Here is a 25595-nt window from a genome sequence, read left to right on the forward strand (position 1 = left end):
GTGCTTAAAGTTCCATCTTTTGTCAAAGCCCAGCGCCACTCTCTTCCAGTCATCTGGTGTTATGGGACAGTCCATCACATCTCCATTCACCCAATGAGATCTCTTCTTGTGCTTCCTCTTCACCCTTGCTCCTCCCCTTCTGCCTTTCTTAAAAGGCTGCTGAAGCAAAAGGGCTACTGCAAACAGCAGTAAAACGTACATGGTCCAAGGAGGTCTTCAACATAGTCGTGGGAGGTCTTCAACATAGTCGTAGGAGGTCGTAGACATGGTCGTAGGAGGTCGTAGGTTACCGCGACCTTGTTATTTTTAGGTCATTTAAGGTCATCAGAGGTCGTGAATTAGGTTGTGAAAGTGGGACGGGCCCTTTAGACTGCACTTTGCTATATTAAATTCTAGTCACGGGGAGCAAATGAGTTACTGAAGTGCTGGAGGCATCACAAAGAAAAAGCTTATCATCTTTAGCTTGGAAAAGAGGTGTCTTGAGAAGAGATTCACTGCATAAACTGGGTTGGGCATAGTGAAGGAAATAGAAACATAGAACATAGGTGCAGGAGTAGGCCATTCGGCCCTTCGAGACTGCACCTCCATTCAATATAATCGTGGCTGATCATCAGTATCCCGTACCTGCCTTCTCTCCATACCCCCTGATCCCTTTAGCCACAAGGGCCACATCTAACTCCCTCTTAAATATAGCCAATGAACTGGCCTCAACTACCTTCTGTGGCAGAGAGTTCCAGAGATTCACCACTCTCCGTGTGAAAAATGTTTTTCTCATCTCGGTCCTAAAGGATTTCCCCTTTATCCTTAAACTGTGACTCCTTGTCCTGGACTTCCCCAACATCGGGAACAATCTTCCTGCATCTAGCCTGTCCAACCCCTTAAGAATTTTGTAAGTTTCTATAAGATCCTCCCTCAATCTCCTAAATTCTAGCGAGTACAAGCCGAGTCTATCCAGTCTTTCCTCATATGAAAGTCCTGACATCCCAGGAATCAGTCTGGTGAACCTTCTCTGCACTCCCTCTATGGCAATAATGTCCTTCCTCAGATTTGGAGACCTTTTTGGCATCTGCAGCCCGGGATCCCTCGTGGGGGACCCGGGGGAAGAAGAAGCTATCACTGCTGGCCCGCGGCCAACTTCTACCGTGGGCGCGGTGGCGACTTACCATCACCCCTGGAGGGGGATTCGACCGCCGGCCCTGCGGTCTGCGGTGCTTCTGGCTGCGGCGCGGCGGGAACTTTAAAATTTAAATCTTCGACCGCCGGCCTGCGGCCTACACCAACTTAAAGCCGCGGTCTCCGGTGGGGAAGAGCCGACTCTGGACTTACCTGGACTTGTACCTTGTCCTTTTACCATCTGGACGCCCGCAGCAACGGTTGCGGAGGGTTGAGGTCCCGACCACGGGGGGAAATGAAAATGGAGGAGGACTGGCCAAATTGTGTGCCTTCCACCACAGTTATGAATACTGTGGTGGATGTTTATGTTAAATTTTTATTGTGTTTTTGTGTGTGTTCTTTATAATTGTACCGCTGCTGACATATTCATTTCACTTGCACTTATGTGCAATGTGACAAATAAACCGCATTGTATTGTAAAAAAACCCAAAACTGTACGCAATACTCCAGGTGTGGTCTCACCAAGACCCTGTACAACTGCAGTAGAACCTCCCTGCTCCTATACTTGAACAATCAATCACTCAGCTTCCTATTAGAACAATCACTGGGCTTTTTAAAGTATTTTAAAGAAAATCTTACTCCAAGATATACCGCACCTGGAGAAAACGTATGCGGTTACTGGGGGAGCGTACAAACTCCGTCCAGATAGCACCCATAGTTGAGTTCACACATGGGACTCTGGCACTGTAAGGCAGCAATTCTACTGCTGCGCCACTGTGCCGCCTCATTGCATTATCCACTTGGACTCCTCATGGAATCCAACAGAATGATTAAACCTTGTTCAGATCAGTCTGAAGAAGGGTCCCAAGCTGAAATGTCACCTATCCATATTCTTCAGAGGTGCTGCCTGACTTGGTGAGTTACTCCAGCACTTTGTCTTTTTTTGTAAAACAGCACCTGCATGTCCTTGTGTTTACAGATTCCCCAGCTGTTTAACTGGGAAATTCAACCATAGAACCCACATTGGGTTTATGTGAGCAATAGATAAACTTTAATAAGTTACGGGTCAGGCAGCATCTGTGGAGACAAGAAGATGGTCACCATTTTGGGTCAAGACCATGCATGAGGGCTGGAAATGTATCTTTTGCTCCAGATTCTAGTAGTTGCAGTCTCATGTGTTTGCAGTCTTCAGTGATGCAGGTACAACAAGCTCATTGAATTCAGAAATCATCTACTAGGTGAGAGGTTTTTATTTGTTAGCAGATAAACTTTTTAAAAATTGTTTTAATTTAAATTTTAGAATTTTAAAATATTATTTTCATTATTATTGGCAGGTCCTGAGAGAGTGTGACTGTCAAAGACAGTCCCAAATGTGCAATTTAAATGTCTGGTGTGATTGCTGATGAGCCAGAGAGCAAGGCTGGTGGATGGTAGGCTGCAACCTAGGAGCAAATTGGTCAAGAAATATTATTTTGCACATGTTGGTTCTTAAACCAGGTGGGAAGCATAGATTGGAAGAGGTTAAGGGTGCCGACCCGAAACATTGCCTGTCCATTCCCTCCTCAGATGCAGCCAGACCCACTGTGCTCCTCCAGCACTTTGTGTTTTGTTTGACTGAGGTTAAAGATGTTGGAAGAAGGATCTCGACCCAAAACGTCACCCGTTCCTTCGCTTCACAGATGCTGCCTGTCCCGCTGAGTTACTCCAGCATTTTGTGTCTATCTTCTGCATATTCTAGACCACGCAGGTCCTGAGGATGCAGCCAGTGACTCCATCCAGAACAGTGGTTTTCCACGGGAAAGCCAATCTCACATCTGTGACACTGACTATACATACCCTCTAGGTCTTCAAATGCTCCTCCAATTTGAGTGGTGGTGGGCAAGTAATTCCCAAAAGCAAATTAAGATTTTACATTTCTTCCATCCTTGAATATTTTCCTCTGCCTGGAGTTTGGATCTGTCTGTTTTCAGAGTCTGCTGTCATCCTTGTGAATGGTGTATTGGGTGTATTTGGGCCCTTCACATTGGCCTGGAAAACGGTTATGGCTTGTTTATCCTTCCAGTGAATTTAGAGAATTTTGCAGAGAGAGTATTGGGTGTACTTTTCCAGTGTCTTAGCATGCCTGATCTAGGTGGTACAAATCTCAGAGGCACATCCAAAGGAAGTGCTGCCCGGTAAACCATAATGTTAACACCAAATCTGAGTATGATCTTCCGATAGCCTTTTTTCCCCAATTGACCAAAGACTGCTGGTGCATAGAATTAGTGATGAATTTCATCATCAATGTTGACCTTTACATACAGTGGCTTGCAAAAGTATTCATACCCCTTGAACGTTTCCACATTTTGTCACGTTACAACCACAAACGTAAATGAATTTTATTGGGATTTTATGTGATAGACCAACACAAAGTGGCGTATAATTGTGAAGTGGAAGGAAAATGATACATGGTTTTCAATTTTTTTTTACAAATAAAAACTGAAAAGTGTGGCGTGCAAAAGTATTCAGCCCCCTTTACTCTGATACCCCTAAATAAAATCCAGTGCAACCAATTGCCTTCAGAAGTCACCTAATTAGTAAATAGAGTCCACTTGTGTGTAATCTAATCTCGGTATAAATACAGCTGTTCTGTGAAGGCCTCAGAGGTTTGTTAGAGAACATTAGTGAACAAACAGCATCATGAAGCCCAAGGAACACACCAGACAGGTCAGGGATAAAGTTGTGCAGAAGTTTAAAGCAAGGTTAGGTTATAAAAAAATATCCCAAGCTTTGAACATCTCACGGAGCACTGTTCAATCCATCATTCGAAAATGGAAAGAGTATGGCACAACTGCAAACCTACCAAGACATGGCCGTCCCCCCTCCGCCAGCGGAGGGTGATGGCCCGGGCTTGAGAGCAGCCGGTCCTTGTCCCGCCCCATCGGGTGACCGGGGGGCTCAAACGTGTGGAGTACTTGTGGTTGAGCAAGCCCCCGCTCAGCCGGAAGTACTCATCGGACCCAGGCGCCGTAATCCATCCCGGGAGCCGGTCCCACACAATTTGAGCTGCCTTTCCTCGACACCCTTCGTCTCCCTCCGAGACGCAGGGAGGCGTGTCCTGTACAGGCTCCTCCTCCACACCCTGCACTTCCTCGCCCTGGTCCACCGTCCGGACACCAAGTGGCGGTCGGTGTTGCCTTCCGGTCGCGAGGGGGGCCCCCGGTGGGGGTCCCTCTACGCAGGGATTCTCCCCCTCTACATTGGGGACCTGGGGTGGAGGGTATTGCACCGAGGTGTTCCCTGCAACCTGTTTCTCTCGTGGTTCACAGACTCGCCAGCCGCCTGCCACTTTTGCGGGCTGGAAGAGTCTGTGTACCACGTGTACATGGAGTGCGTGAGGCTGCAGCCACTGTTTGAATATCTAAAGGGGCTGCTCCTTGCCTTCTGGCTGCATTTTTCACCCACCATCCTCATCTTTGGACACCCTGTGCGTAGGGGAGAGGGTAGGGCTGAAGATGTCCTGGTTGGGTTGCTCCTGGGCCTGGCCAAGCTGGCCATCCGCGAGTCACGGCGCCAGACGGTGGAGGGCTCTACCCGAGCCAGCTGCCTGCCCCTTTTCTGGGGTTACGTCCGTGCCCGGGTGGGATTAGAAAGGGAATACGCCCTGTCTGCGGGCACCCTGAGGGAGTTCCGGGACCGCTGGGCTCCGCAGGGTGTTGAATGTATCCTCAATAAGGATTGTATCATAGTTGTATAGTAGTTTATTATGGATACATGTTTGTATTGTATTATGGTGGTGGGTTCTGGCTTGTTTTATTGTAGTGTAATATTATTTTTAATAATTGAATAAATTAAAAAAAAAAAAAAAAAAAAAAAGACATGGCCGTCCACCTAAACTGACAGGCCGGGCGAGGAGAGCATTGATCAGAGAAGCAGCCAAGAGGCCCATGGTAACTGGAGGAGCTGCAGAGATCCACAGCTCGGGTGGGAGAATCTGTCCACAGGACAACTATTAGTCGTGCACTCCAAAAATCGGGCCTTTATGAAAGAGTGGCAAGAAGAAAGCCATTGTTGAAAAAAAGCCATAAGAAGTCCCGTTTGCAGTTTGCCACAAGCCATGTGGGGGACACAGCAAACATGTGGAGGAAGGTGCTCTGGTCAGATGAGACCAAAATTGAAGTTTTTGGCCTAAATGCAAAACGCTATGTGTGGCCGAAAACAAACACTGCACATCACCCTGAACACACCATCCCCACTGTGAAACATGGTGGTGGCAGCATCATGCTGTGGGGATGCTTTTCTTCAGCAGGGACAGGGAAGCTGGTCAGAGTTGATGGGAAGATGGATGGAGCCAAATACAGGGCAATCTTGGAAGAAAACCTGTTAGAGTCTGCAAAAGACTTGAGACAGGGGCGGAGGTTCACCTTCCAGCAGGACAACGACCCTAAACATACAGCCAGAGCTACAATGGAATGGTTTAGATCAAAGCATATTCATATGTTAGAATGGCCCAGTCAAAGTCCAGACCTAAATCCAATTGAGAATCTCTGGCAAGACTTGAAAATTGCTGTTCACAGACGCTCTCCATCCAATCTGACTGAGCTTGAGCTATTTTGCAAAGAAGAATGGGCAAAAATTTCAGTCTCTAGATGTGCAAAGCTGGTAGAGACATACCCCAAAAGACTTGCAGCTGTAATTGCAGCGAAAGGTGGTTCTACAAAGTATTGACTCAGGGGGGCTGAATACTTTTGCACGCCACACTTTTCAGTTTTTTATTTGTAAAAAAATTTGAGAACCATGTATCATTTTCCTTCCACTTCACAATTATGCACCACTTTGTGTTGGTCTATCACATAAAATCCCAATAAAATACATTTACATTTATGGTTGTAAAGTGACAAAATGTGGAAAAGTTCAAGGGGTATGAATACTTTTGCAAGCCACTGTACATAGAAAATAGGTGCAGGAGTTGGCTATACGGCCCTTCGAGCCAGCACCGCTATTCAATGTGATCAGGGCTGATCATCCACAATCAGTACCCTATTCCTGCCTTCTCCCCATATCCCTTGATTCCGCTGGCCCACAGAGCTCTATTTAACTCTCTTTTGAATGCCTCCAGTGAGTCAGCCTCCACTGCCTTCTGAAGCAGAGAATTCCACAAATTCACAACTCTCTGGGTGAAAAGGTTTTTCCTCATCTCAGTCCTAAATGGCTTGCCCCTTATTCTTAAACTGTGGCCCCTGGTTCTGGACTTCCCCCAACATCGGGAACCAGGGGCTTACTTACTTACTATCGCGGAGCTGGCCGAGTTCGGAGCGTGGAGAGCTGTGGTGGCGCGCTGCTGCGGCCCGACCACGGAGATTCGGAGGCTCCAGCCGCAGGTCTGGTGGACAGTAACACCCGGGAGCCTGCGTGGGAGGGGCTTCCGCAACAGCGACTTCTCCCGCCTGAGTTGCGGGGTTGAAAATTACCTGGAGCGGGGCCTTGCATCTCCCGGCGCGGCTTTAAATGGCCGCGGGACTTGCTAGCGCCCGCCGGGGGCTCCAACACCAAGACCCGGAGCGCGGACTTGCATCGCCCGGCGTGGCTTTAATGGCCGCGGGACTTACTTACCATCGCCCGCCGGGGGCTTTGACTCTGACATCGGGAGGAGAATGAGGAGTGCAGGGGAGAGATAAGACTTTGCCTTCCATCACAGTGAGGAGGAGATTTGCTGTGATGGATGTTTGTGCAAATTGTGTTGTGTCTTGATTCTTTTTCTTGTGTGTATGACTGCAGAACCACATTTCGTTTGAACCTCAATGATGGACCTCTGAAAGGTGGCTAGAGATATGCAAAATGCTTCATGATTTTTTTAAGGTTCTCACAGTGAATCTTTGTTGGACATTAGGCTGCATTGCGAGAACAAGTTGGCCAAGAAATTTTATTTTGCAGATTTTGCATTCAAGGCTCATTCACTTACAGTGCCCTCTATAATGTTTGGGACAAAGACCCATCATTTATTTATTTGCCTCTGTACTCCACAATTTGAGATTTTGAATAATTGAATATTTTTGAGATATTTGAATAATTGAGATTTAAACATGTGTTTAAAGTGCACATTGTCAGATTTTAATAAAGGCCATTTTTATACATTTTGGTTTCACCATGTAGAAATTACAGCAGTGTTTTTACATAGTCCCCCCATTTCGGGGCACCATAATGTTTGGGACACAGCAATGTCATGTAAATGAAAGTAGTCATGTTTAGTATTTTGTTGCATATCCTTTGCATGCAATGACTGCTTGAAGTCTGCGATTCATGGACATCACCAGTTGCTGGGCATCTTCTCTGGTGATGTTCAGCCAGGCCTGTTTTGCAGCCATATTTAGCTTATGCTTGTTTTGGGGGCTAGTCCCCTTCAGTTTTCTCTTCAGCATATAAAAGGCATGCTCAATTGGGTTCAGATCGGGTGATTGACTTGGCCACTCAAGAATTGACCATTTTTTAGCTTTGAAAAACTCCTTTGTTGCTTTAGCAGTATGTTTGGGATCAGTGTCTTGCTGTAGAATGAACCACCAGCCAATGAGTTTTGAGGTATTTGTTTGAACTTGAGCATATAGGATGTGTCTATACACTTCAGAATTCATTATGTTACTACCATCAGCAGTTGTATCATCAATGTCTTCAGCTGTGGAGGTCTTCCTTTGCCTGCCAGTCCCTTTGAGATTAACAAGCTCACCAATGCTTTCTGTCTTCTTAATATGTCCCAAACAGTTGATTTTGGTAAGCCTAAGGTTTGGCTGATGTCTCTAACAGTTTTATTCTTGTTTCTCAGTCTCATAATGGCTACTTTGCCTTTCATTGGCACAACTTGGTCCGCATGTTGATAAATAGCAATAAACATTTCCAAAGGTGATAGAAAGACTGGAGGAAAGACTAGGTGCTGAGAGCTCTCTGTTACCGCATTAAGGAGGCATTTAAACATACCTGAGCAATTACAAACACCTGTGAAGCCATGAGTCCCAAACATGATGGTGCCCTGAAATGGGGGGACTATGTATAAACACATAAATGATGGGTCTTTGTCCCAAACATATGGAGGGCACTGTAAATGCCTCGATGAAAGGGCTTCCTGAGCACAAACCAAGTATTATCTGTATACAACATCTCAATTACTGAGGTTGAGTAGCCTTGCTTCTGTATTCTACTAACTGTAACCTGAAGTGTTTCTCATCAGTTCTGAAGATTAGCTCCAATGCTGTGAAGGTGAGATGCAATGTTATATTCAAAGATTTAAAAAAATATTGGGGCAATGATTTATATGAAACTAGTCTTCGCTGGTAATGGTTTTGTTGTAAATCTTTTGGTTAATATCTTGGCGTCCATGTTGTCATGGTTCAAGGATAAAATGGAGACAAATTTCAACAGGCAACCAACTTTGAGGAAAATGTTTCAACAGTACCTCTCGACTGATGGAATTAAAGGCTTTGATGTATCAAAAAAAAGGCCATGTGTGGTGATTGGTGAGGCTCTCTGCATTTTTCTTGGAGTTGTTACACAGTCAAGGTCAAGTTAACTGCCTCTGGATGGACCACATTCTCGTCGTATTTAATCCTCCATCTTTGATTTAAAGAGCAATGATAATACTTTATTTGTGGTTGTAAGCTGAAAAGGTTTGGTTAGTTTCATAGTAATTTCAAAGATTTATCTGTACTAACTCTTAAAATATGTTACTGAATTTGTATTTACATATAACAAATCCTTAATTTTGAATAAAATGATAAAACAGACAAATGTATTTAAAAAGGCAAGATGAGCATTGGTTTGGATTTGAGGGTTGAGTTTGAGATGGGACACGCTCCCTGAATGCATTCTAGCTATTGACAGCTTCGGATTGTATTATGGAATAATGGTCCTCGGAAGCTGAGCCTTGTAAAGCCTACATGTCTGCTGTAATACGTGGGACTGGGGAAACAAAGTAACCTTGTGAACTGCTGCCCTGATCCCTGTTATGACCCATCTTGTCAGTGTGAATAGTGCTGCAGAGCTGACACAAGTGCTGACTGTCGACTTTGCACCTCTTGGCATACAATTCATCAGTCTGCTCAGGTATCTGGCATGTTGTCCATCTGACTGCCATAAGTATAAACTAATTTTTAATGTGCATTTTGAAAATGTCAAATGTCATGGTTTGAGGGGAGGGGGGGTGGGGGGGGGGTGCCGAGAGGTTACCTAAAATTGGAGAATTCAATGTTCCTACTGTTGGCTACCCAAGTGGAGTATGAGTTGCTGTTCCTCCAGTTTGCATGCGGCAATGGAGGAGGCCCAAGGCAGAAAGGTCAGTTGTGGGAAAGGGAGTTAAAATAGTTAGCATCCAGGAGATCTAGCAGGCCTTGGCGTACTAAGCGCATGTGTTCAGCTTAGAGCTAGGATTTTGGGTGAGATCTGAGGGAGGATAACCAATGAGGTATAGGAGAGAAATACAGTGGAGGGGTTAGATGTGGTGAGAGCATAACCAGAAGGTGGAAGAGCTTGGATGTGCCCAATCAGAAAATCTCAAATAAAATCACCAATGCATAAGTTTGATTTCAAGGTGTCATGTATCATAAATCTCAATCCTATTTGTCATGATGTTGGTTTCTTCTAGATTTGATCCAGTGTACCAATGAGATGAATGTGAACATACCGCAGATGGCAGATACGTTATTTGAGAGAGCAACCAACAGCAGCTGGGTTGTGGTGTTTAAGGCATTAATCACAACGCATCATTTGATGATGTATGGGAATGAGGTAAGTTATCAAATTATTTAAATCTCGGGCAGAGATCATTGACGCCTCCCATTTAGAAAGTATATTTTCTGTTATTGGAAAGCAAAGAAAAAACTAAAAATGCTGGAAATCAGAAATAAAAATAGAAATATTCAGCAAGTCAAGCAGCATTTGTGGAGGGAGAAATAAAATCATTGTTTCAAATTGACGTCTCTTTGATCAGCAATAAATGTTGCCTGACCGCCTGAGTATTTCCAGCATTTTCTGTTTTTTTTAAATTGTCTCTATTTGAATCTCGCTTGTGTTGTTTTTAATTGACAAATATATTTGTGTAATAGCATAGGTTTCCCATGATGGGGAAAGTTTCTGCTATATTTTGTTTAAAATGTTGTCTAATGATAATGGTTGGACAGGCGAGAGAGCTGTATTTATTTGCTGTACCTTTTTCATCTCCTAATTTACTAGTCGCCATTGATCATTATTTATAACACCCTTAACGACAATGTCAATATGCTTACTCATTCAACTGTTGCTGTCCTGTCCTATTTGACGTCATTGGTATATTTTTCTCATTGAGATTAGGGGTCGGTGGAAACCAATGATGAAACCTGGTATTTTCCTGCTATGTTCAGCCATAAGCACCATACGGATGGTCATCTTGGCTCTCTCCTGCGAATTCCACCCCTCCCACCCCCTCTCCCATCCTAACAGAAGTCTGTAAATTCATATCACTCCATTGGATATCAAGGAATGACCAACAGCACTTATTACTGCAAAGGCTATGGAAACAGACAATGCCCTCAATGGCACTGAAGACCTGCACTTTAGAGAAACTGTCCCTCTAGCCAAGCTGTCCTATTATAGTTAAAACACCAGTTTCTACATGACGATGTGTAAAATTGGCCAGGTGTGACCTTTGTTAACAAAAAAAAAAGACTGGTCCAATTGGCTAATTACCGCATGATAATTTAGAAATACTTAATTCCTTCTTTATCACTTGATCTAAATCCTTGAACTCTATAATAATAATAATAATAATAATGGATGGGATTTATATAGCACCTTTCTAATACTCAAGGCGCTTTACATCGCATTATTCATTCACTCCTCAGTCACACTCGGTGGTGGTAAGCTACTTCTGTAGCCACAGCTGCCCTGGGGCAGACTGACGGAAGCGTGGCTGCCAATCTGCGCCTACGGCCCCTCCGACCACCACCAATCACTCACACACATTCACACACATTCACACACAGGCAAAGGTGGGTGAAGTGTCTTGCCCAAGGACACAACGACAGTATGCACTCCAAGCGGGATTCGAACCGGCTACATTCCGGTTGCCAGCCGAACACTTAGCCCATTGTGCCATCTGTCGTCCCATCTATACCCACTAGACACAAAAAACTGGAGTAACTCAGTGGGACAGGCAGCATCTCCGGAAAGAAGGAATGGGTGACGTTTCGGGTCGAGACCCTTCTTCAGACTATCAAATGTGTTCGGCAGAGAACTGCAAGTGTTCAAGAAACCAGCCCATCGTCACCTTAATGGGTACAATTAAGAATCACAAGCTGAACTGTTTAAGCAGACCCATTGTTTCAGCCTGCTCATGCCCCTACTGAATTGGTTTTACTCCATCCTTTCTCACCAGTCCAATCCCTTTTCCACTGCCCTCTTCCACTTTGACAGTTTCAAATTCCCTCATCCTAACTAGCTCATATTTACAAGGGATGTACAGTCACATTACCCCTCCATCCCATAACAGGATGGTCACAGGACCCAACAGATCCCCTTCACCAGTCTACTAATTTGCTTGAATGTGAACATTCTCAACTCCACTCACTTTCTCAAGACCAAAGGTGCTGCTACAGGAGGCTTGCATAAGCTGAGACTAGAGCTGCTTTCTTTTGTAATATTGAAGTGGTTTTTGTTCAATTTGCCAAACCTTTTCAGTAATGCTCCCTTTGTCGTATCCAACCTTTCCCAAACTACACCCTAACCGCAACGTAAAACTAACTTGTTTTCTCTCTGACCTATTCTTGTGAATGGTCATTGACCTGAAATGTTAGTTTTTTACCCCCCTCCCCCCCCCCCCCCCCCCCCCCCCCCAGATCCTCTCTGACCTGCTGACTGTTTCCACCATTGTCTATTGACTTCCAATTTCTAGCATCTGGAGTTTTTTGATTAGCAATCTTTCTTTTTTTATTACATTTATTTTCCAGAGGAAAGGATGTTGTAAAGTATTCCATGTGCCAGGATGCAGAATGAAGATTGTTTCAAATAACTAGGGTTTGTTCATGATGTTGATTATAGGATTCTACCCCTGGATAACTCTCTTAATAAAACATCCAATTTGATCTATTCCTTGATATGACAGCTTATGTACTTTTTAAGAACTAAATCTCCCAGTGTACAAAGGGAATGACCATTGAGGATCTCTAATTGATTTTCTGGTAACAGTTTTGTTACAGCACAAAACCTGCCTTGCATCGGAGCAGGCTTAACGCGTTTAATTTGATTTGGCTGAGGCAGCGGTGCGATATGTTGACTGTGGTATGAACATGGGTGGTGCTTTTGTTGTAGGCTATGGTGGTGGTGATAAATCATTTATCTCTACACACCATGCAGTAGAAATTGGTTATCCAGGAACCAGCTTGGCAATTGGCAACAGCTCAGCAAAATTTGGATTTCTTATCCTAGCTTTTCCTTCTCCCCAAAGATGTTGCAATAGCAATACAGCTATAATCCAAAAGATTGTACGATTCACTTAAGGGAAGCATAGTTGTGAATTGTTTTAATTACGGCAATGATGGATTTAATAAATAGTCTAAATATGCTACCCTTTATTAATTCCTTTGTTGAAATTATTGTTATGTCTGCTAAAAAGCAGTGGCGCAGCGGTAGAGTTGCTGCTTTACAATGCCAGAGACCCGGGTTCGATCGTGACTCTGGGTGCTGTCTGTACGGAATTTGTACGTTCTCCCCATGACCTGCGTGGGTTTTCTCCGGGTTCTCCATTTTCCTGACCACACTCCAAAGAAGTACCGGATTGTAGGTTAATTGGCTTGGTATAATTGTAAATTGTCCCAGTGTGTGTAGGAGAGTGTTAATGTTCGGGGATCGTTGGTCAATGTGGACTCAGTGGGCCGAAAGGCCTCTTTCTGCACTGTATCTCTAAACTAAACTAAAGTATGATAGATGCTGCCTCACCCGCTGAGTTTCTCCAGCATTTTTGTATACCTTCGATTTTTCCAGCATCTGCAGTTCCTTCTTAAACTTAAAGTTTAATATTTTACTTCATCTTGACTGGAATTTAAAAAATAAAATTACAGTCTATGTTCAATCCTTAACCTGTGCCCACCTAACTTCTAACACAACACCTAACTTCTAACACATGTTTAAAATCAGCTCAGTTTAAAGATATTTGTCGTATTCCCATGAAACATGATAAAACAAACAAGCCCTTCAAGAGTAAGAAAATGTTGTTTGCAGTTGCCAAGCAAGGTTGTTCTAGTCTTCTAAGTGATTGCCAGATTTCTGTTTGTATTTTACTATTCTACATGTTTATTAATCTCAGTGCATTGTTTGCTGTTACTATTTTGTAAAATTATGAATTGGTGCGATTTGTTTTGATACTGCCCACGAGGGATTAATTCAGCTCTAGACAGAGAGTTCTGAAAGATACCAATTTATTTTTACAAATGATTTTTTTTCTTAAATTCTCCTGCCATAGTTTAAATCTGGTAAATATGCACCTCAGTCACATTTGATGCTCGTGGTGGGCTGGATTCTGTAGATTGGATAGAAAACATATATTTACTGAGAATAGTTAAATTATGCACTGCGGCATAAAATGTCTGGGGGTCTCAGTCAAAGAGGAACCCAAGCTCACATTGAGGTGGAATGGATAATGGATCCTGTGACTTCCATTCAATGCTGTTTCTATCTTTCTGTTTTGACATTTCAAGCTTTGGAATCTGAGTAATCAAATTTGCTGTGCCTTTTGAAACCTGGGGATGTGTCATTTTGCTGTAGCTATTGCTTTTCTCACCAAACTCTGAACAGCTTTGGAACTGACTCGTGAATTTTCACTTTTTTCAAAGGAATTGTACGTTACTGTTGAATTATTGATTTGCTTGGCTGTTAGCCTGATGCACTTTTTAGTGATACAGTTGTACAATCAATTGTTAGCATGGTGGGGGAAGAAAGAATCCTGCAATCCTGCACTAGTCCCAGGAAAGTGGGACCGATGTAGCTGGGACATTATTGGTCGGTGTGGGCAAGTTGGGCCAAAGGGCCTGTTTCCCTAATGAATCCCAATGCTGACTTTGTCCAGACTGTTGCAGATTCCATCAATAGCTACTAGACTGTAATCAAAATTTATGTATTTGCAAATGTAGATAAGAAATCCATATAGTGTACCCTTGACATTTCTCCAGAAAAAAAAACTGGTAGGTATTTTGCATGTTTATGCCAGAATAAAAATAAGCATCAGGTATTCTCTACTGTAGAAGATGTTTTCTACTTTTAGAATCCAGACCAGTTTTTATTGGCTGTAGGTATTATAATGAATTTGATGGAGATATAATGGCCAGATTGTTACATGACATTTGCATGCACGGCTTCAGAACTATAATCCACTTCATCCATTAAGGGAAATTAATAATTTTAATAAAGGGGCTTTAAACAGTGCTTCCCTGATGGCTCAGCCTATATAAAATGCAAGGTCTGCCAGGCAACAATAATTTGTTCTCTCGTGTATACTTTAGAAACATGGACTACCTCAAAACACCAAAGAGGTTTCACCAATGCTATACAAGGAAAGATAAACCAATATTAGTAGCTCTCCCAGGTCAATAATCTCATAATCAAAGCCAATGCCACTTAGACAAATGCATGCAGGTCACATTTTGTTTCATGTCTGATACCAGACTCTCAAAGGAGTGTTTTAGATATGTTAGCAAAGCTCCACGGGAGAGGTGGAGGTTGTGCTGGGGGAAGGAGTAAATGTATCCACATCACCGAGTTGTCAGAGGAAGTTTGTGGCCTGAGATTGATCAAAATGGTAAATAAGTGTACAGGATTTCACAGTGAACCTTCAGTCCCTGCATGAGCATGCAATGTACTTTGCAGAAGGAAACATAGAAACATAGAAATCAGGTGCAGGAGTAGGCCATTCGGCCCTTCGAGCCTGCACCGCCATTCAATATCATCATGGCTGATCATCCAACTCAGTATCCCGTACCTGCCTTCTCTCCATACCCTCTGATCCCCTTAGCCACAAGGGCCACATCTAACTCCCTCTTAAATATAGCCAATGAACTGGCCTCGACTACCCTCTGTGGCAGAGAGGGTAGCTGCCTCCTGTAGGTATTTCAGAAGCCTGTGCAGGTTTCTCTGCCTGTGCCTCCACGAGAACTCTGCCCTCCATGCGTAGATGTGTTCCTTTACAATACTTTCCGTTTGCTGAAAGAATGCTAGTTATATTTCACTGCAGCCCTCTAAGACTCCAAAAGAGCTACTTTTATGGTCAGGAAAAGGGTAAAAATAATATTGATCATGCTGGAAAATTATCCCCTATGGCTGTTATTCCTGAAACAAGGGAGGCCATTAGTTCTGTTTTGGAGTTGGTGTTAACAAAATTTGCGTTTAATTTTAAGAAGTTTGAGGGAGATTTTAATTTTGGAAAAATGCCGCTCAACAATATTGCTCTATCTTTTCAATCACATTCTCAAAGCTTGTTTTTGGACTTGCTATTAATTTATTTTCCATTCATTTTGGAAATTTTCAGCTCAGGACTGAATGCGTCAGAACCAGCAGTCCATTTGGGAAAAAGCTGAACAGTAAATATGTTCTGATAGGTACATTAGGTCAAATAAATTTGGTATTAATACTAGTCTCCAATTCCAAGTAAGAACCTTATTTCTCTCTCCCTCAGCGGTTTATCCAGTATTTGGCTTCAAGAAACACATTGTTCAACTTGAATAACTTTTTGGATAAAGGTGCCATGCAAGGTAGGTTTGTAAGTGAAGAGCACAGAGGTATTTAGATATGGAAGTTGACTTTCATTTGTTTTTAATGTTGATGGCTTAAATGTACCTTTAAAAATAATGTTTGATAATTTTTACAGGTAGTCAAATTTGTTTTTAAAGAGTAACTGAAGTGAACTTTATAAATCTTTTGAATGAAAAGCACGACAAATATCAGTGACCACATTTTCTTCTGCCTTGCAGGATATGATATGTCGACTTTCATCAGACGGTATAGCAGATACCTTAATGAAAAGGCACTTTCCTACAGACTAATGGCGGTTGACTTCACTAAAATGAAGAGAGGGTACGACATTTAAGTGATGCTGAACAAGTTGGATACCAATAAACAAACCAGGATAATAACATTGATTCTAAAAGATTTATTTAATAAAAATAATTGAAAATGTGTACTTGCTTGGTACATTATAGTTCCTCGAAAGTGACTCGATAATTGAATCATGATAAGACTATTATTTGAATGATTTTTACAACATTCAGGGTTGCCAGGGAATTTCAATGCAATGGGTGGAACACATTTATATTTGGTACAAATAAAGAAAAACAAATCTGTAAATGCTAAAGTAAACACAAGGAATTGTAGACGTTGGAATTGAGTTAAAAAACACAATGCTGGAGTAACTCAGTGGGTCAGATAGCATATCTATAGGGAGCTGAAGAAGGGTCCCAACCTGAAACTTCGCTTATCCACATTTTCACTGATCACTGCCAGACCTGCTCAGTATTTTGCTGTAAATGCTAAAATCCCAAAATATATTCTGGATGCATTTAGAAAAACCAATAAAAATCTGTAGAGGGAATAGACAGATTGGTATTTGTATCTTGTAATCCCCATTTCTTCCTTTGTTGAAATGAAAATACAAATACAAGAAATCCTCAACAGACCAGGTAGTGTCTGGAGAACAACAAAGTTAATGTCTCAGCTCAATGAATAGCTGGTTAACTCCTATATTCGATTAAATAGCCTCACATGGCAACTCCAAAGTAGGAAGAAATGTTTTAATCTGACTGAGTCAATGAATAGTAAATTCTTTGAAGGAAATACCCTTCGAATTCCTGCAGTCATATCACTGCATTCATTGTTTTAAAATGTGCAATCACATTGTTGGGTAACTCAGCTGAGCGAACACAAATAATTTATAACTAGATATTTATAATATAATAATCACTGAAGTTTGTCACTTATCTCAGTACTGGCAAGGGCTGCCAGAACTACCAATAGCCAACCATTTTAACTCTCCATACCATCCTTTTGGTTCTTGACCTTCTCCATTGCCAGAGTGAGACCACGTGCAAATAACACCTGATATTCCACTTATGTAGGCTGCAATCCAATGGTATGAATGTTAATTGCTCCATTTTCAAGTAATGACCGCCTCCCACCCACCCCCACTCCAGTGCACGTACATTTCTTCCACCACCCTGGTCACCCTGCTTCTTCCCAATCATCTCTACACTCCTCTCCCATCCCCAAATACCATATTATCTTTTTATCCACCCCACCCTCCTGTTCCCTTCCACCCATATCACTCACTACAGCTTTATATTTCACTCCTTTCTTTATCAAACACACTTTTATCTCCTTTGCATCACTAACCTTTGTCACTTACACCAACCATCTGCTTATCACTACTCCGTCGGTTGCAACCACCTATCAATTTCCAGACTTTGGCCCATTACCACCTCTCTATCTAGCTTTCTTCCCCCTACTCCATCACTCTGAAGAAGGTTCCAGACCTGGAACATAACCTTTCCATTTCCTCCACAGATGTTCCCTGGCCTGCTGAGTTCCTCCAACTCCTTATTTGTTCTCAAGATCCCAACATGTGCAGTTTCTTCAATCTATTTAAAGCGTAATGATTATATGTGGCCCTTTAACTATATTTATGATTCTGCCCTCTGAGTCATTTTTTTGAGGTAGGAATAAAATAGTTAAATATTGAGGTTAGACCACATCACTGAGAAAATCTTTTAATGTTTTAACTCAATGATTTATTATTAGAACTTTTCCTACTGGTTTGTGGCTGGTATCCCATACGTTTTGATTAGGAAGCATATCTTTTTTTGATTAATGACTCTTTAAAGATTGTATGCAATCATTGTTTTATTTTGATGATTTTCCAATTATTCTGGACTTTGCTTAATAATACACATTGTTTTGCAAAAACTCCTGTATATCCTCTAATTTACTGAGCAACATTGAAGAAAATCTGATACGATTTATTAAGAATGAAATGTCTGTATTCTGTTTAAAAAATGCTCAAGGTTTTGATAATTTTGGATCAGAATAGAATTGCAGCATGTTCATCTTTGTAATCTGACAGTGAACAACTGCTTGAATTTATATTTGATCGGGATTTTTACATATTTATGTTTCTTTCTGAAAATAACTGCTTTTAATTTCTAGTAACATACTTAAAAATAAATTGGGGGTTATGCATGTTCTCTGCAATCAGATGATACAAAGAAAGAATTTTCATCTAATGGTAGCATTTTAATGAAATGAAAAGTGCATTGACATTTTATGTTTTCATGTAGGACGGATGGAGTAATGAGAACTATGAATACTGAGAAGTTGCTGAAGACGCTGCCTCTAATACAGAATCAGCTTGATGCACTCTTAGATTTTGATGTATGTGCAAGTATTATTTTTATAATCATTGCCCAGATGTTGCTGCTTCATCTGGAGGAGTTGGTCAGTGACTATACATGTAACACTTCATTGCTGTTGTGCTTTTCTGCAAATAAAACTGAACTTGCACTTTACCTCTGTTACGGCAAAACATGCACTTATAAGCCAGCTGCGCAAGTGATTATTTAATTAATGGTGTTTTAGAATCAAATGTCAGTCTCCGTTGGTTGCATGTAGTGGAAGTTGAAGCTTCTATCCAAATAAATAACTAAATTGCTTTGTGTAAGAAGGAACTGCAGATGCTGGTTGAAATCGAAGATAGACACAAAAAGCTGGAGTAACTCAGCGGGACAGGCAGCATCTCTGGAGAGAAGGAATGGGTGACGTTTCAGGTCGAGACCCTTCTTCAGATTGGTTAGGGATAAGGGAAACGAGAGATATAGACGTGATGTGGAGAGATAAAGAACAATGAATGAAAGATATGCAAAAGAGTAACGGTGATAAAGGAAACAGGCCACTGTAAGCTGTTTGTATGGTGAAAATGAGATGTTAGTGCGACTTGGGTGGGGGTGGTGGGGGGGATGATAGAGAGTGAGGGATTGCCGGGGCTTCCTGAAGTGAGAGAAATCAATATTCATACTACTGGGCTGTAAACTGCCCAAGCGAAATTTGAGATGCTGTTCCTCCAATTTGCTTTTAGCCTCACTCTGACAATGGTGGAGACCGAGGACAGAAAGGTCTGTGCAGGACTGGGAAGGAGAGTTAAAGTGTTCAGCAACCGGGAGATCCGGTTGGTTCAGGTGTTCCGTGAAACGATCACCCAGTCTGCGTGTGGTCTCACCGATGTATAAGAGTCCACATCTTGAACAACGGACACAGTAGATGAGGTTGGAGGAGGTGCAAGTGAACCTCTGCCAAAGGATTGTCGGGATCCCTGGACAAGAATCGAGGGAGGAGGTATAGCGACAGGTATTGCATCTTCTGTGGTTGCAGAGGAAGGTACCTGGGGAGAGGGTGGGAAGGGATGAGTTAACCGGGGAGTTGCGGAGGGAACGGTCTCTGCAGAAGGCGGAAAAGGGTGGAGATGGGAAAATGTGGCTAGTGGTGGGATCCCGTTGAAGGTGGCGGAAATTTCAGAGGATTATGTGTTGTATGCGACGGCTGATGGGGTGGAAGGAAAGGACTAGGGGCACTCTGTCTCTGTTGCAACTAGGGGGAGCAAGGGCAGAACTGCTGGGTACCAAGGACACACGAGTGAGGACCTTGTCTATGATGGGTGAGGAGAACCCCAGTTCCCTAAAGAATGAGGGCATCTCGTATGGAACACCTCATCTTGAGTGCAGATGCGGCGTAGACGGAGGAATTAGGGGTAAGGGATAGAGTGTTTGCAGGAAGCAGGGTGGGAAGAAGATGGTTCCATTAATGATTGAAATACATGTATTTGTAACTGGCATCTGAGTAGATTAAGCACTTTTCTGGTCAGAAGGTGGTCAGTTTGTTCGTCCCTTGCCTGGATGCCAGGAGTTAACCTACCCGTAAACATCTTAATGAGGATCTCTTTCGGTAATCCAGGCTGTCCTGAGATTTTTTTGGTGCCCCTAGGCCTAGGACTGAGTGAGACACTGGGAAGGAACTGCATGACTATCTCAGTCTGGGCCTTGGGGACATTAGTAGTTGGGAAGGGATAGAGACGAGTAGGCATGAACATGCAATTACTTATTTCAATCGGTTTGTGCAAACAGCATTCAATTTACTGCTCTTTTGAAGGATTTTGGTTTTGATGTTGTTCTCACATAATATAGATAATGTGGAATGTTGAAGCAGCTTTAGATTTAACTAAAGTAACAATTATTATTGTACCCTCTGAAGATGTTATTAACTTAACTTCATTAAGTTTGATATAGGTTAATTTATGCGATTATATTAAAAGCTGGTAGATGTTTTCATTATAGATCTATTTCCTTTAGTGAAAATACTGGCAATTATGTAAAAAAGTGAAGTTATCAATTATTGAAATAATGGCTTAAGCAAATGGTAAATGAATAAATAAGATCTTTGGCTCAGATGTGATCTGAATATTTGCGATGGAATAACCATATCCAATTCATTCTGTACGTATGGGCTTTGGATAAATTGAAAAATTGGGCTGCCATGGGTGTGACTTTAATGAAACCATCCCCAGAGCTAGTTACTTGACCTCACTGTAGGCTGATAATTGGAAGTCAGGCCTCTTACAGCAGGCTTGTCAAAGAACATAATTTATCAGTAAGTGTTGGCAGATGTCAAGCTGGTTAGCCCAGGTCCATGAACTGTTCATACACAGCATGTCAATTTTGTCTGCGACATTTAATGTACACTTTCTTCTTTGAATGCAGGCAAATCCTAATGAGCTAACTAACGGAGTAATAAATGCTGGCTTCATGCTACTGTTCAAAGATTCCATCAGGCTTTTTGCTGCCTACAATGAAGGGATCATCAACTTACTGGGTAGGCAACTGGGTGCATATGTATATATACGTGTTAAAATACTTTCCGATTTGAACATGGTTTAATTATCACGGTAAAGTTGTTACAATATAACACCACAGATTACTCTTTGCTGTACAGGATGTTACAGTAACCTATTCCACGCAGATATGGTTTTGCAATTAATTCGATATCGGATGTAACTGGGAAAAATCATGGCAGCCCTTTTCATCCAAGTGTAAAAAGTGAAAACAACATTCTTGTTTGACCATTTGAAATGGTTTTACAATCTGTTGTGAGGACAAATCTTGCAAGTGTAAAATAGCTTAGTGGTATATTCTTAAGTGCCTTTTCTAAAGAGCTTGCACTTGGCATTTCGTAAGTGCTTTGTCCAAATATACTTCCTGTTACATAACCTCCAATATGTGTCATCACCAGCAGAATCACTTATTTCAACTACTTCATGCAGAATATTGGTAACATTTTTTTGTGTCAGTTTAATTTTCTGCAAGATGTAAAGCTCTTGAGCTGTTGTGCATATTTGCACTTGTGGAGGCAAACATTCTTGGAATAAGGATTGGGCCAGTGATTTTATCAAAGAATTGGAAACAATGAGGACCAGGGGCCACAGTCTGAACCAGGGGCCACAGTCTTAGAATAAAGGGGAGGTCATTTAAGACTGAGGTGAGAAAAAACTTTTTCACCCAGAGAGTTGTGAATTTATGGAATTCCTTGCCACAGAGGGCAGTGGAGGCCAAATCACTGGATGGATTTAAGAGAGATCTAGATAGTGCTCTAGGGGCTAGTGGTGTCAAGGGATATGGGGAGAAGGCAGGCACGGGTTATTGATAGGGGACGATCTGCCATGATCGTAATGAATGGCGGTGCTGGTTCGAAGGGCTGAATGGCCTCCTGCACCTAATTTCTATGTTTCTATATTTCTATGACCTTCAGCAATTTATCTTTGTGAAGAATTGGTTGTGCAAAAATCAGTCTGCAGTCTAAACAATCAGTCTGACCTAAACAACAATTTATTTTAAATAATTAATGTCTTCTGTGGCAAACTTGTACATTTTCCAAATGTAGCCTCAATTGATAATCAGTTTTCATATACTACTGGGGCAAATAACAAATTGCTGGGGAAACACCAGAGGTCAAGCAACATCCATGGAGATAAAAGAATTGACACCATTTTTGACTGACACAGGGTCTTGATCCAAAACACCATCAAATCATGTCCCTCCATTGATGTTACTCTACCTGCTGGGTTCCTTCAGCAGTTTGCTTTTTGCTCCAGATTACAGCATCTACAGGCTCTTGTGTCTCCTCGTTATATAAATCTGCCCTTGTGTGTGGTGAGCTTAATTCAAAATGAGAAAAGACACTTATTTGACTGTTGTTATTAAATATTTACGGTTTCAAATGTTGTCCATATATCATTGTCTTTATTTATGGTGATACTGAATCTATATCATTGTATACGCAGTGATTTTCTATTGGTTTTTAAAATTGGAAGTTTGTTGAACAAGAGCATTATGAATCAAATTTAATACAATATTGGCGTGGGATCCATTTTAGCACAATCCTCTCGACCTGACAACCTAGCTAAGCCCACCACTCGCCCCTAGTTACTGGGGCGACCACTTTTGTTGCGAAGACCGAAGCCACAGCTAAGCACAGCTTATCTTGAAACGTCATGGGAGCTGTTTGTATGTTAGTCGTTAAATATGAATAGTTTCTCATGAGCCCTTCCAAGATCTTGCCCTTTTAGTTTCATCTCTTGTATTCCAGTACTGATGGAAGTAAAGTTTGTGATAAGTACATGATATAAGTACACAAATGATAATTTGTGTACTAGTCATGTCTCTACTATTTATTTCATTCCGCTTACATGTTTTTCCTCTACTTGCTAAATTTTTGTAAGGTGTCCTTGAGACTCTTGAAAGGCGCCCATAAATAAAATGTATTATTATTATTATTATTTCCAGGATGGTTAAGGAAAGACAATTGCTTTTAAATGTTTTGACTTATTTTTAAGACATTTGAATTTGGTGAATGAGAGCATTGTTGGAATATAGAGATGAAACAGTACAAGTAACTATGTAGTTGGCATCAGATCTGTAACTGTTTACCTTTCCATTGACAACCTTGTTTTAATAAAGAAAACCACCTCGTCAACTGTCCCAAGTATGCCCATATCTTATTTGTCATAGGATGGCAACATTTTTAATGTAATGGAAATAATGAAATGATGATTCATCTTGTAAAGAATCATGCTCGGTATCATTCAGTGGTACTGTCCCAGCATGTGCTATGGATTAGCCTGAACTAGTGCATAAAGTGAACAGATTTCTAAATATTAAGTCTTGCTGTCTTGCAGGGCAACAACTTAAAATATGGTTTGTGTAGGAAGGATCTGCAAATGCTGGTTTAAACAGAAGATAGACATAATAAGTTGGAATAACTCAGCAGGTCAGACAGTAACTCTGAAGAAAAGGAATAGGTGACGTTTCGGGTTGACCCGCTGAGTTACTCCAGCTTTTTGTCTAACTTAAAATATAGACCAGCCCAGCTGTTGCGCAAATTATACTTTAGAGGATTTATTGTAAGATAAGCATCAAGATATTTCTTCAACCAATTTACTTTGTGTATAATAATTGACTTTTCAATTTAAGCTCTGTGGAGTCAAGTTTAAATGATAGTGTGTATCGTTTTTCATTGGGAACCAGGGAAATGGACATTCATATAACCAAACTGAATTTCCTTCCTAGTTATTTCAGAACTTTAGAATATGTTGATACTGTCAAGAAAATTAGTGCTCCCATATGTTGTGATATAATATACATTTTAGGAGACATAGTGAAGAAGAGTTAACATCAAATTTGTATCTAAGAAATGCAATTTGCATTTTGGGATATTACCAATTAAAAAAAAAAATTAAAACTTGTACCAATTTCGACAGCAATGTTGCAGTTAATTAGGTATGTTTTATCTCCTGTTTTCATGCATTTCAATGGTTCTGACTGCAGCTGCTTTAAAAACAAATACAGTGGCAGGTATGGAACAAATGCATATTTAAGAATTTAAATGTTTAAAAATAAATCAACTCTTCAAAGGCTTCTGATTTTCATAACTTGGTACTAGATCTCTTATCTTAATTACCCTCTTTTAGAGAAATACTTCGATATGAAGAAAAATCAGTGCAAGGAAGCCCTGGACATATACAAAAAGTTTTTGGCCAGAATGACAAAGTTGTCTGAATTCCTCAAAACTGCAGAGGTGAACATCAGTTTTTTCTCATCTGTGGTCCATCGCAACTCATTTTTGCTTTGCCCCCCCCCCCCTTCCCCGTCTCCTTCCCAATCTCCCGCTTTACTTTCTTGTATATTAAGCATTTCTATAAGCATGCAAGTCACTTTCCGTTTTTATTTACTTGCCACTGCATGAAGTAATGTGAACTTTTTCTTTGTTGACACAGCAAGTTGGAATTGATCAGGGTGACATTCCAGATCTATCTCAGGTCAGTGTACATATATCATTTAGCTTTATCCATTTCCCCCGTTCTTGGATTTTAAGTTTTATTTTTCTACAGAGAGCATGAGTCTCTGTGCATACATGATTTTATTCATGTATACTGTATGTGAGCTCAGTCCGTGCTTCTTTACATTGTGGTTTATGAAGGTGCTAAGATATTGCCCTCAATGGAATTGGGAATTAAAGGGTAGCTGGTCAATGTATCACAACACTAACCTTTCTAACTTTTATAGCTCTGTTGCAGAATTGGAAGGTAGTTTACAATGATTATTAATTCATATAATGCCCTGTCTATAATGCCCAAATAGCATGTAAATGAACATGCTTTATTGCTTTTATTACTATAGCATCACCATTCAGCTCAAAATCAGGTTGATCAGACTTATGATCAGTGTACTTTTGATTGTATGTAGGGATGCTGCTGTTAATTATCCCCTCTTATCTTTCTACCTAACATGTTTGGTTACCTATTCATTAAAAATCATGCCAATGTTTTGTGTTACTGGCATGATTTTAATGGTAGAATTTCCTTATTAATTGAAGGACAATGGAAACAAATTTAGGCAAAGGAATGGCCACAGAGATGGATTGAAACATTCTGTAGATAGGCACTCTGACTATTTCAGAACAGAGGCCAACATAAAATTCTTTATACATAAATCAAGCTCCATGTTGATTAAATGCACAATCAAAGGGGGGTTTTGGAGATTATTTAAAAAGTAGGGTTTGAATGATGCTGTTTGTGAATTTTATTTGCTTATGGACATCAGGTGGAAGAGGAAATTGTGGGAGATAAGGATTGAAGGATTTGATAACAGATATATGGTGGCATTCAATTGCCTGTAATTTGAAAGCTGATACATGTTGAAATGTGTATAAATACTTAGAAGGGGTTTAACATGTGAATATTACAAGAGACCAATTGAAATTGGATAAATTAACTTTTTAAGTGTATAATGCTCTATGCAAAAGGGTTCTAGCTCTCCGTTACAAAATAGTGGTAAAGCCTGTCGAAGAGAAAAATACTAACCTCTGTTTTCCCAAGTTTGGATGTATAAACATGCTGGGTGAAGGGA

At 41.3% G+C, this 25595-nt stretch overlaps 1 protein-coding gene across 5 annotated transcripts in view; it reads left to right on the forward strand.

The window, feature by feature from the left end:
- Window positions 1–25595, forward strand: part of LOC116979152 (phosphatidylinositol-binding clathrin assembly protein-like) — a 92414-nt gene that overhangs the window by 25393 nt on the left and 41426 nt on the right. For all 5 annotated transcript variants that reach the window (XM_033030668.1, XM_033030669.1, XM_033030672.1 and 2 more), the window contains exons 2-8: window positions 9722–9864; window positions 15776–15851; window positions 16071–16173; window positions 18426–18519; window positions 20895–21006; window positions 24158–24264; window positions 24464–24505. In XM_033030668.1, the coding sequence (XP_032886559.1) occupies window positions 9722–9864; window positions 15776–15851; window positions 16071–16173; window positions 18426–18519; window positions 20895–21006; window positions 24158–24264; window positions 24464–24505 (677 nt within the window). The remainder of the gene's footprint in view (window positions 1–9721; window positions 9865–15775; window positions 15852–16070; window positions 16174–18425; window positions 18520–20894; window positions 21007–24157; window positions 24265–24463; window positions 24506–25595) is intronic.

This window comes from Amblyraja radiata, chromosome 12 (assembly GCF_010909765.2).
Source record: "Amblyraja radiata isolate CabotCenter1 chromosome 12, sAmbRad1.1.pri, whole genome shotgun sequence".
Taxonomy (NCBI): Eukaryota; Metazoa; Chordata; class Chondrichthyes; order Rajiformes; family Rajidae; genus Amblyraja; species Amblyraja radiata.